The 12,757-nt window shown below is 31.8% G+C and overlaps 2 protein-coding genes across 2 annotated transcripts in view; one reads left to right on the top strand and one right to left on the bottom strand.

The window, feature by feature from the left end:
• LOC117788814 (regulating synaptic membrane exocytosis protein 2) overlaps positions 1-4,011 on the top strand; it is a 61,178-nt gene extending 57,167 nt beyond the window's left edge. Inside the window, exons 13-16 of the mRNA XM_034627684.1 lie at positions 208-793; positions 836-1,043; positions 2,173-2,334; positions 3,223-4,011. Coding sequence (XP_034483575.1) covers positions 208-793; positions 836-1,043; positions 2,173-2,334; positions 3,223-3,414 — 1,148 coding nt within the window. The 3' untranslated portion in view covers positions 3,415-4,011. The remainder of the gene's footprint in view (positions 1-207; positions 794-835; positions 1,044-2,172; positions 2,335-3,222) is intronic.
• Positions 4,012-6,464: 2,453 nt separating this feature from the next.
• The window catches only part of LOC117788815 (formin-binding protein 1-like), a 50,700-nt gene continuing 44,407 nt past the window's right edge, over positions 6,465-12,757 (bottom strand). The window contains exons 8-11 of the mRNA XM_034627687.1: positions 11,347-11,696; positions 10,450-10,587; positions 9,770-9,936; positions 6,465-8,570 (exon numbers count right to left, since the gene is read on the bottom strand). Of these exons, the coding sequence (XP_034483578.1) occupies positions 8,407-8,570; positions 9,770-9,936; positions 10,450-10,587; positions 11,347-11,696 (819 nt within the window). The 3' untranslated portion in view covers positions 6,465-8,406. The remainder of the gene's footprint in view (positions 8,571-9,769; positions 9,937-10,449; positions 10,588-11,346; positions 11,697-12,757) is intronic.

Below are 12,757 nucleotides of genomic sequence, written 5' to 3'. Positions count from 1 at the left end.
TTACTTTCTCCCTAGAGTAGAACTTAAATTTAGATTTAGTCTTAGAACGTGCACTTGTAACTCTCTTCAAATTTCGCCCAGTAAAAACTTTGGTATATTGAGTTGGAGTTGAATTCCGTTGAGCGATATTTGTCCCTTTTTTGAGATATATTTAATTATTATTTATGTTTTACTGATCTGAATGACTTGCTTAATCCCTTGATGCAGGTGCTAGTCGCGTGGGACTGCCCAGTGGTCCCAACAGTCGCAAGAATTCCATTCTTGATCTCTCGCAGCAACAACAACTGCAGCTGCAACAGTTGCAGTTGCAGCAGCAATTGCAGCAACATCAACAGCTGCCCATTGGCATTGGCAACACAGAGACCAGTCCACCGTCCGATGATGAGGACAAACGCTTTCGTCCACGCTGGAAGGGATCGGGCAGCCAGTTGCCACCGCAGAGCGCCAAGCAGGCATTGTCCAGACTCAAACAGGCTGCCTCCGTTTCAAATGTGGCACAGGAGAAACAGAATCTGCATCAGATGCTGGGCGATGGCAACCAACAGCAGCAGACACTACGCAAGGGCAGCATGATTAATCTAAGGGGTCAGGAGATTCTATCAGCCGGACAACGCAAGAGCAGCATCTTCCAGCTGGGAGATCAACAGTTGCAGTCTCAGTCTCAATCACAAATGCAACGCAAGGGCAGCATGTATGTGCATGCCTCCAGTGAAACGCCTCCCATGGGCACGCCCACCCGCAAGGGCAGTGTCTATCAGCGTCCCAGTGTGGACAGCAGCAATGAGAGTCCACAGCGCAAGGGCAGCATCTATCAACGCACTAGCACGGAGGTCAGCAACGAGAGTCCACAGCGGAAACAGAGTGTGGCCAAGACGCTCAGCGGCAGCTACGTCAACGTCGCTGCCATCACGGGCAGCGAGTCGAGCTATGGCCTCAAACTCGGTCCCTCACAGATCCATCCCAAGGGCTATCGTCTGACCACCGCACGTTATGGCGAACTCAAAATGGGCTTTGTCAAAATCAAAGGCAATGTCGAAGTGGAGGTGAGTATCCTTAAATGATTCCCTGATGAATCCTGTACGGCGAAAACTAGAAATAAATAAAATTTTTACTTGTTATTGCATGATTTTGATTAGCAAAATAGTAATAAATTGTTATTTAATTTGTTTTAATTTATATTTTTGATATTTATGTATTTTACTTAAATGTATTCTTAATTTTTCGCAAATTTTTTTTAGTTTCTAATGGAAAACTCATTTTTATAATTTTCTTCTATAATTTCATAGTTGCTAAATTTTTTTAAAGTAATTTTAAAATATTTTATAGCTAAGAATTTTATATAGGTCTACATTTTTGTTATTATTTTCTAAAATATAGAAATACCCATATAAAAAAAGTCTTAAAATGTTGAAAAATAAAATATTAAAATATTTAATAAATTTTAAAGCTGTTATTATTTTGAAACGAATTTAATATGGTACATTTTTTAACATTTTATGCAAAACTGGGTCTTCTAGTTTGGGCTGTTCAATGATCAGTGTGTGAGCGAGTGAATGAAGACAAAAGTATATATGCAAAACTTTTTGTCCCAGTTCCATTCCCTCATCGATAAATAAAATATAAAATGCTTAAAGTTCATACATTGTTTAGTTTTTCAATGATCAGTGTGTGAGTGAGTGAATGAGGACAAAGAGTATATATGTAAAACATTTTGTCCCCATTCACTCACCGAAAAATAAAATACAAAATGCTTAAAGTTCATACATTGTTTAGTTTTTCAATGATCAGTGTGTGAGTGAGTGAATGAGGACAAAGAGTATATATGTAAAACATTTTGTCCCCATACACTCACCTAGAAATTAAATACAAAATGCTTAAAGTTAATAAATTGTTTAGTTTTTCAATGATCAGTGTGTGAGTGAGTGAATGAGGACAAAGAGTATATATGTAAAAAATTTTGTCCCCATTCACTCACCGATAAATAAAATACAAAATGCTAAAAGTTTATTAATTGTTTAGTTTTTCAATGATCAGTGTGTGAGTGAGTGAATGAGGACAAAGAGTATATATTTAAAACATTTTGTCCACATTCACTCACCTAGAAATTAAATACAAAATGCTAAAAGTAAATAAATGGTTTATTTTTTCTTTGAAATCTTACCTTAATCTCAGCTGATTTGTGCACGGAATATCGTCAATGCCGATTGCGAGACGCCTCCAGATACGTATGTCAAGTGCTACATCAAAGATGGCGATCGACTGCGGCACAAGAAGAAGACGCGCGTGGTGCGGCATGCGGCAGAGCCCATCTACAAGCAGACCATTAAATATCAGGTGAGTCGATGATGATTCAAATTGTGACAACACGCACATGCTTAATACTCTTTCTGCTTTTGTGATTGTAATACGATTAAATGTGGCAAGCGGCCAATTTGCAACGCATGAAGCAGCACAGTACAGCACAGTGGGGTCTTTTATCATTTTCTGTTGCAAAAATCACAGTCTAAGCTAATAAAGAAATACACTAACAAATTTAAGTTTAATAAATTTAAAGTTTTTAAGCTAATACTAAAAAGTTTTGGTCAAAGTTTGTTAAATTAAAATTTTCTGCTTTCAATACACAATGTCTTTTTAATCATCATATAGCTGCTAAATTGATTTTGCATCAAAATTTTAGTTACTAAAAATTTTTTTCCGTACTTTCCGTACTTCAAACTGTCATAACTTTTGCAAAACTTTGATAAATTTAAAGTTTTTCAGGTCAAGGTTTTTTAAATATAAATTTTCTGCTTTCAATACACAATGTATTTTTAAACATTATATAGCTTCTAAATTGATTTTGCATCAAAGTTTTAGTTACTAAACATTTTTTTCCGTACTTTCCGTACTTCAAACTGTCATAACTTTTGCAAAACTTAACCGATATTCATGCGGAATATCATTTTGATCATTATTTTAATTTTAATTCAATGCTGCATCAAATGCTTGTAATAAAAAGTGTAGCAGTTTTTTGTCAATTTGTACCACTGTGCAACGGAAGCAGCCATTGCCTTTTGGTCAGCCTGATATGCCCACTCGGTTGTGCATTTATTTATATGTTGCCAAGTAATTACGCACACTGAGTAAAATTAACGCAATTTGTATGCAAATAAACTTACTCACTTTCTGCTTCTTCCTCTCTCTACCTCTCTTCTCTGTCTCTCTCTCTCTTGCACACCACAGAGCGCTGATGTTTTTGGCCGGAATATTGTCATCATGGTGTGGCAGCGTTGTGTGGGCTTTGAGCACAATCAGGGACTTGGCGGCACGGAGGTGAATCTGGACAAGGTGAACATTGGACAGCACATCAATGGATGGTATCCGTTATTTCCCATGCACAGTTATGGCGGCTCGGACTCGGATAATTCTCCTTGACCGAACACGCGAATGCGATGCCAACAACAACAACAACAACTGACAACAAATACAATAAAATTGAAATGCATAACACCAAAATTTAACGATATGCGAATACTACTTACAACTTAAAGCTCAATTTGTTAGTTAATAAGTTTGTTTACCAAAAATTAATACACTTCCCCTTTACCCAACAGAAAGTTATATACTCTATAATAATTAATATAGTTAGAAGAGCTAGAGAGAAAGTTAGTTAAAGTGTGTGACAGAGAGAGCTTTGTTTAAATAAGGTAAGGTACATTTAGAGAGCACAATAATAATGAGAAATCAAGAGTACCAGAAAGATAAACAATACAAAAAAGATACATATATATTATATATAAATAAATATATTTTTGGCTTGCTGTTGTTGTTGTGTTTAACGCTTGTTGTTGTTGTGTTTGTACCAGGAAAGTAACAATAATATCGAAAAGAAAATGCGAGGCAACGAAAGGCAGTTAATACACTATAAATTTATATATATATTTACCGTTATGTATAACTAAATGTTAGCTAAATGTTGCGCAAATTAACCACACTATTTAAGCCAACAAAACAAAACTATTTTAACCACAATCTAAAGCAAAGCAGTCAAAAAAAAACCGCAAGGTTTTCTGTATCTGCAAGAAACCAAGCTAAACTTTTTCTCAGTGTACAAAAAAGAAAATCACACAAAAAAAGCTTAATTAAAATGACAATCTTCTTATGTATGTGTGTGAGTGTGTGAGTGAGACTAACGTGTGATTAAGACGAATTTACTGTAGTCATTTTTTGCTAGGCACAAAACACAACATTTTAAAGAAACTTTTAGCTTCTTTCTAGCCAGAAAATCCGACCCCACTCCCTAATATTCAGCTTCAAAATTATGACTTTCAACAGGACAATCTCTTGTAATGAAATATAAAAAACTTAATCCAAACTAAAGGTTGAAAATGTGAACAAAAAACAACTTATTGACTCGGAGTTTCAAACTTGGGAAAATTTCAAGTAAAAATCAGTAGAAAAAAAGTTTTCGAAAAACGAAATCAAATCAAATTGCTAAAATACTATATACATATATACACACATACATATTTACGCATACTTGTGTCATATTACAAATACGAAGCTAGAGTACTTTTTAAGTCAAAACTTTTTACTACAAGCTGCAAACTGCAAATTGCAAAACTCGCTTAACTGTTTCTACCACTTTGCGATGACTTTTTACCGTTAGTTAGCGAAAGGACTTTAAGCCATTTTCGAGCTACAGAATTACACTATCACAATTCAATTTTCCAGGTTAATACTAAATGTTGCTTACTACAAAAAAAAACCAAAAACTAGTTAAGAACTACTTTAAAACATTATCATTGTTGTAACCTGCGAAACGCAACTGCTTAATGTACGAGTATGTCTGTAATTGTCCAGGTAAACAGGGTAAAAACAAACAAAAGAGATGGATAGAGAGACAGAAAGAGAGAGGGAGATAGAGAAAGACAGAGGGGTGTCTAAAAACTACATTTAAGTTAAAACCAGGAACCGTAACGATTTGATTTTTATAAATTACAAAATAATACTAAAAATTAATTTAAATTTTTTCTAAAAAAAAATTTATGTCTGATCTAAGTAAACATTTTTATTATTATTATATAAATTATATTTTATTTTTTGTAGCTTAAAAATGCAACAATAATAATTTTTATAATAAAAATCGAAAATAAAGGTTTTATCTGTTGTCAGGATACCTCATCGAAATATTTCTAAGATATTTAGTTTGATATTTTTTAAATAATTACTGTTACACGATTCCTGGTTAAAACTACTAATATAATTACTAATTACTCTTTACATTTTGGCTGTTAGCTTAAGGCCGAAACTTTTTTCGAAAACGATAACTTAAAATTAATGGTTGTGCTAAGAGAGAAACTATTGTAATCATTGTTGAAACTCTATTTTTCGGCTGTTCAAGCTAAACTGTAGGTACTATCATAATACTATGAGTACTACCAACTCTTTCTGTAACTGAAACTTAAGTCTATTTGATCTATACGATCTCTACTTTAACTATATACATATTATATATTTACTCTTTATATCTACTGGTTGAATATTAATTCTAATTGCAACGAGTACTTTGAACACTGTAAAAACAACACCATATCAACGTGTAGCGTTGAGGACAAGGGCTAGCATGGGTTAAGGATTAAGGACAGCGCGCTTTAAAAGTGCCGATTATGTGTGTGTGTGTGTGCGTGTGTGTGTGTGAGAGGGTATAGGTGTGTTTGTGTGTGTAGCAAGGCTTACGATTACACGAGTTTGTAGTATGATAACTTAACTTTAACAATTTTGTTAAACCTAAGTAAACTATACTAAATATATAGACAGATGTGAACAATATGAATATATATATTATTATATATTTAAATGTAGCAAGAACATAAACACAAAACAAAATACAACACCCACAAACAATATGTATATCAAATTGAGTTTCAATAAACTTACAATATTTATTTGAACGAAAAAATAGCTATTTCTGGTGGGAATTTAAAATGCTGATTTATTTATTAGAGAAAATATATCAAAATAATGATGAACTTACCACTTTTTTCATACTTTTTTGTGTAACCGGCAACAACATTAAAAAAGGGGGGAAAAGTCGAAAAGCATTTCCCAGAAAATCCAATAATTTTTCGCTTCCCGTGATTTCCAAATTTTTCTCGCAGTTTTCCTCCAAAAAAAAGGCCAGATTGCGCGGGAAATAAGCGAAAATTGGCAGAAGTGCTGTGATTCACTTAAAATATGAACTATAGATGGCGCTTTACATTTAGTGTATTATTTTAGTTCAAAATGGCGCTAGTTGGGTTTCTTTATTACAAGTGACATAGCAAATAGCTCTTGAGTACAGAGCTTATGACAAGCAGTTCAAATTGCAACAATAAAGCAGTTTCAATGTAAATGCATAGCAGTCAGCTTTTAATAGACATGTTTGTACAAGCGAGCTTGTAGTCAGTCTCACAAAATACGTTAATTCAAATAGCAAACGTTTATTTTATTCAATCTTCATTTTATTTTCGTTATTCTTTATTACAAATGTTGTCATGCTCATTTAAAATTGACCACTTTCACATATGACACCATTTGCCACTTAATTTCTTAACTGATTTCACACATTTTTTATGTAAAACATTATCTCAGTTCTCTCATCAAGTGTCTGCTTATCATTCGGCATTAGTTTCTATATATAAATTATATAAATTTAAGAATTTTGGAATTACGCGTATTTTAAATTCTTTTGCGCTCGCACTTAGTATTCAGTTTTTCTTTCGTTTGCATTGTATGAAAATGAAATGAAAAAAATAAGATAAAAATTTGTTCAATGAAAGCAATAAATCTCCAATATGTTAACAACCTGCTTAAATTATATATAGTAGAGTATTACTATTCAGCGTAATACTCCCAGACTGCAGACATATCGGAGATTGTTACCAAAAATAAAATGTTGTAAAGAAACTAATTAAAATTCTAATTCACTCGCCTGGTCAGCTAAATATTTTTGCTTTTTGTCGCAGACTTATATCTTTTGATTTCGGTTATTTATATGTATATATATATATGTTTGTTTATATAGCATTATGTATACATATATTATGTAAATTATAAATATAAATGTATTGCAAAGTTGGCGTTCAACACATATAACAAAAGGTAGCGCCGCCCGGCTTTGCATTGACTTAATCCTTAATTGTTGTTAACTTAAATAACTAAAATGTTTTGCCTATAACGAAATTAATTTCAAAAATTTCCTCAAAAACATTTCCTTCATTATTTAAATACATATAAATGTGTGTATGTATGTGTGTGTAAGTGTGTGAAAATGTACAAGGCAAAAAAGCAATACAAAAGTTATTTAGGTATAAAATTATAATTAAGTTTGTAAAGTAAAATGTACAATTGTTGCTATTTCTCATATATAACAAGCTAGCGCGTTATTTGCTTTCCAATTTTTATTTTATATTATGTTTTTTTTTTTTTGCCAATTTCGCATATGCCACACATGCAACATTGTCATAACTTTTGCCATACATTAGATCGTTTTTATTTTCAATAGTTGTTTGGAAGCGTCTTCTCTCATTTAATTAGTATATTTATCAATAATTTTAAATGTGCTCTCTACAATCTAATAGCCACAGTGTCTGTCGCTTTTCTTGGTCAGCTCGAAAAGTAGCAGGTGCTATATGTATGTATGTATATATTTTCTTTTTTTTATTAATATGAAATGCGAAATGCAATTATAAAAAATAAATGTAGTAAGCATATTGCAAAGTGCATTTCGAATTTTTAATTTTTGGAGTGCCTTCAATATGTTTACCAGCTTATTTTTTATGATGGTTGAGATAAATATGCTTTAGGTGTCAATTAAATTACACTTTTTATATGTATATATATATATATATATAAATTGATGTATACAGTATATAAATAGTTAATACATGATTGTTTTGAATTGTTGTTCTGATTTAATGTTGTGAAGAGGGAAACGTTTGCATTTTGCTTAGAATTAGGTGAGGTCTGCTCGTGGGGTGCATTTAAATATACTACATACATATATAGTATTATATATAGTGTATATAGTATAATTAATTATGATAAGTTTTATTATTTTATGATATATCTACTTCATCATCAATGCCATTTAAAATCATAGTAAATAGTATACAACATTTGTATAGAAAACGAAATCTTTACCTTATCTTAAGTCAAATGTACATGGTTGTGCGTGTGCTTGAGTGTGAGTGTGTGTGTTGTATGTTAATGTGATTTAAAATGTTTTATGGCTGTCCAGAGTAACGCAAAGTTATGACAAAAGTACACAAATGTATGGAACATATGCAAAAATGCTGTTAAGTAGTTAACATTTAAAACTGCCTCCTGCTGTTCTTCTGTTTATACTCCTTAGGGATCTCTCTACCCCTTCCACTCAAACATTTTCTAAGCAAAGAGTGTGCAATTTATGTAACTCGTCGGCACAAATCCTTCGTCCCAGCCATTTGAGTTGTTCGCTCGTCGCACTCGCGTCCAGCCATCGCCCTGATCATTCTCAATCACCTGCAGCTCCTCGCCCTCGTTCATGGGTATGCTGCCTTCGCTGGTAGCTATAAAAAAGTTACATAGATTAGTATAAGAATGACAAGAAAAATATGTTTTAAGTTGAGGTCTCAAAGCGTTCCGGAACACAAAAAGGTCTGATCAACTTTTAATTTTCATAAATTGAACCCTTCTCATTCGATTTGAAATTTTCAAAATTAAATCTGAAGTATTTACTTTTAATCAACTTCTTAGTAAGGTTCCCTATTTCAAATGTTTAACCAACATTAAACTTCCATATCTTTGTCAAACCTCAACCGATTTTCATGCGTAATGGCATTTTGGTCATTATTTGTTCTCTAAAATGATTCTGCATTTAAAAATTATTAACTTTCAAAAATATTTTATTTTTGATTTTTTGCGACAAAATCATGTACTCCCCCCTTTGACTTTTTCGAAAATATATTTTTTTCAAAATTTAAAATATTTTGTTTTCACTTTTAAACAGCTCCTTGTGTCCTAATTAGTATAAAACAACACTTTAAATTTGATTTTGAGGCGTTTTATTTTTCTGTAAAAAATCAAGAGAAATCGGACAACAAATTTGTCTTGTAAAGTTGCTAAGGCAAAGGTTTCACCAACTTCAAACTTCCATAACTTTATCAAAACTCAACCGATTTTCTTTCGAAATATCATTTTGATCATTATTTGGTCTCTAAATTGATTCTGCATTTAAAAACTTTTAATTTTCAAAAAAAAATAATTTTCGATTTTTTCCGAAAAAAGCATGTACTCCCCCCTTTGACTTTTTTGAAAAAATATTTTTTTTAAAATTTTAAATTCTGAGTTTTCACTTTTAAGCAACTCCTGGGGCCCTAATTAGTATAAAATAACACTTTAAATTCGATTCTGAGACCTTTAATTTTCTTGTTAAAAATCATGTCAAATTGAACAAAAATTTTGACATGTAAAGTTGCTAGGTCAAAGGTGTAAACAACTTCTAACTTCCATAACTTAGTCAACACTGAACCGATTTTCAAGCGGAATGTGATTTTGTTCATGGCTTGGTTTTTCAATTTCGTCTGCATATAAATTTAATTAGTTTCGTTAAAAAAAAGTAAACTCTGAATCCAGGGCTCGATTTTAATAATAGAGTTTCCTTTGGAATTATACTGTTACTGTTTAGTCATTTTTGTGTTGTCTATTTAAAATGAATTTTTGTATTTTTGAGCTGAGTAGACCTCTCTAAAAACATGTGTCTACTTACCTTCGAAGGGATACAGTGCACGACATGTGCCCAGGGCTGGCAACAGTTCCACCTCCGTTTCATAGCACGCTTCCTCGCCAATTGCATTCTCGTTGGCGCTACCCTGTCCGGAACCAGGCAGTGAGGTATGCGAGGTACCTAGACCGCTTTCGGGACTTGCCGAACTGCTGGATTTCACCATGGAAAAGGCAAAATGAAACGAAATATTTGAAAAAAGTTGCAATTTGAACATTAATTAAGTGTTTTTTTGTATGGTGTAAAGCAATCAACAAAATATTATAAATAAATGTTAAATTTTTTATAAAAAAAAATTATTTATATAAATTTAAAAATTTTGTTTCTTTGGCATATTGTGGACTTTTTTCTGGGCTTCACTTATTTAATTAAGAATTTCGCTGATGTGCATAACGAAAGAAAATAAATAAAATCAAGAACCAACACCGCAAAAATGCCAACAAACATGAGAAACAATGTACAATGATAAAGAGAGGTTAAAGGAAATTATACAAAATGAGTAAAACGAGCCAAATCATAAGCGCAATACGATAGACAAATAATGTTATGTGAACGTGTATTTGTGTAGATCTGTGTGTGTGTAGATGTGTTTGTGTCTGTGTGTGTGTGTGTGTGTGTATTTTGTTGTTGATATATAAACATTGAACGTAGACTTATGAGTGTACCCGTTATTGTTATTATTATGCCCATTTTGTATTTGCGCCACATTATCCTCAGAATCTGACCTGCTTAAGCTGCCAGCATCATCGGGCTGATCATCGGCATCATTATGATCATCAGCGCTGGCGCTGCCATTGGAATGTCTATTTAAAAAACAAAATTAAGTTAATAAACAGTTCAGTTACATAAAGGTATATTCCACAAATCTCCAGAGAACCAAAAGAAATATCTGTGTTGCTGAAATGTCAAAGATTTGACCTTTCGGACACATTTTCGGAGTAAAAAATATATTATTGATTGGTAGCATATGTTTAGAAAAATTAATTTATTTTATTTTTTTTATACAAATTTTAAATTCAACTTCAATTAAAAGTCAATAATTTTTAATACACATTTTCGGAGTCACAAAAATAGTCTGCCATGAATTTATATTAAATTTCGGCAAATTTAATTATTAATGTTATAATTTATACAACAAAAAAATGCATATAAAAATGATTTAATGACATTTTATGCAATTTAAAATTGAGTGAGCATAGAGATTTCATTTTCGGAGTCACAATAATCGACTGTCTAAAATTTAATTAAAATTTTAAGAAAACTGTTAATTAATGATATGCTTTATATAATCATCAAATTTGCATAAAATTTATTATTTGACATTTTTTAACAGTCTAAATTACAGAGAGAGAACCGAGATTTTTTTTTCGGAGTCACAAAAATCGACTACCATAACTTTCCATCATTTAAAAAGTGATTAACGTGTATTTATTCAATTTAAAATAGAAATGAATGAAATAAAATTTTAACAATACACAGAATAAATCTTTTAACAAGTAACGAAAGTTTCTTTTGGTTTTAAAGATTTGTAGAATATGCCTATTAAAGATAGTATTTCTCACCTTGATGTTCGGTGTCCGTTTTGCAGTTGATTGCGATTCGATTGCGGACTATTGTTGACCACATGCAGTTGATTGGCTTTGTCCAAGAAGCCTTGATATTTTTTCAAATCATTTTTCAGTTTTTCCAATTCATGTTCGGATTCGTTAAGTTGACCCTCAACGGTCATTGGATTGCCCAGCGATGAGTTCGCCTCATAGACAATTTTCATCTTCATTAAACCATCTCGCGTATTTGTTTCCTGTTCGACTTTATGTTGCAATTCTGCAATTTTGGCCTGCAATTTTTTACGCTGCTGATTCGGTGGCAGATCACTATAATCCTCCTTTTGTCCGTCCGCAGTGAGGGAATTCTATGGAGATTTTTTAGAAATTATAATTAGTTGAGATTATTAAAAGAGAGATAATTTTATATGGAAACTATGTGCAATGAGTATGTACTATACAAGGCGGAACAACAAACGCTTTAACAAACACATTCACAACAAATAGACAAACTGAACCTAAACACATAATAAATAAATTATAAACAAATTGAAAAACTGCATGGAAAATTTGTTAAAAATATAAAAGATAACATGCTTATAAATTTAATAAATAATTAACATTGTTTTTGCGTTGTGTGTGAGTGTGCTGCTTTGGCTTGTTGCTAACTAACTAATTAATTAACTAAGTTGTTGAGTAGTTAATGATATGTTTTTTATCATAGTTTTTTATTAGTTGAGGAATCGTGAGTGAAATGTGACTCAATGTGAACAGAAGTCGATAGAAATAGTTAGATATGCTTATGCTAGTGTCGATTAAATTTAGCAGTTGTGATTAGTAGTTAGATGTCGGATAGCGATAGCTTATTAATATTAGTACAATGGTGTTAGGAGCAGTTAGTTAGTTGAGCTGTTTGAATATCATATACATCATACCTTCATTGTGATACAGGCTTCAATTATCTGCCGTTGCTATTGGCAGCGAATTGAGTTAATCATTTATATTATTTATACAGTTTTATATTTTTATTGATAACGTATCACATGTTGTGGTTTTGTTTTGTTTTTATCCGCATGTTAAGTGTATGTGTGTGTTTTGTTGTAAGTAAAAGCAATTGTGTTAGAATTTCATGTGTGTGTGACAGCAACAAATATATGTATATATATGCAGAATAAAAGAATTCAAGAATTAAACACAATTATTAATTGATTTTGTGATGCCAATGAGAAGCGAGTGAAAAAGCGTCAACAAGCAAAATGGAGTTTTCTTTTACAGAATATGTTATGTTTGTAAGTACGAGTCGAAACTGGGAATAGTGATTTTATTTTTAAGAAAAAAAAAAAATATATTTTTTTTTTGTATTAAGCAAATATTTTATTTAAATAGTTACAGTTTTCAACTATCACTTAATTTTTATGAAATTAAATAA

This window comes from Drosophila innubila (assembly GCF_004354385.1).
Source record: "Drosophila innubila isolate TH190305 chromosome 3L unlocalized genomic scaffold, UK_Dinn_1.0 0_D_3L, whole genome shotgun sequence".
In the NCBI taxonomy this organism is placed as follows: Eukaryota; Metazoa; Arthropoda; class Insecta; order Diptera; family Drosophilidae; genus Drosophila; species Drosophila innubila.
This window is presented reverse-complemented; position numbering and strand designations above follow the sequence as displayed.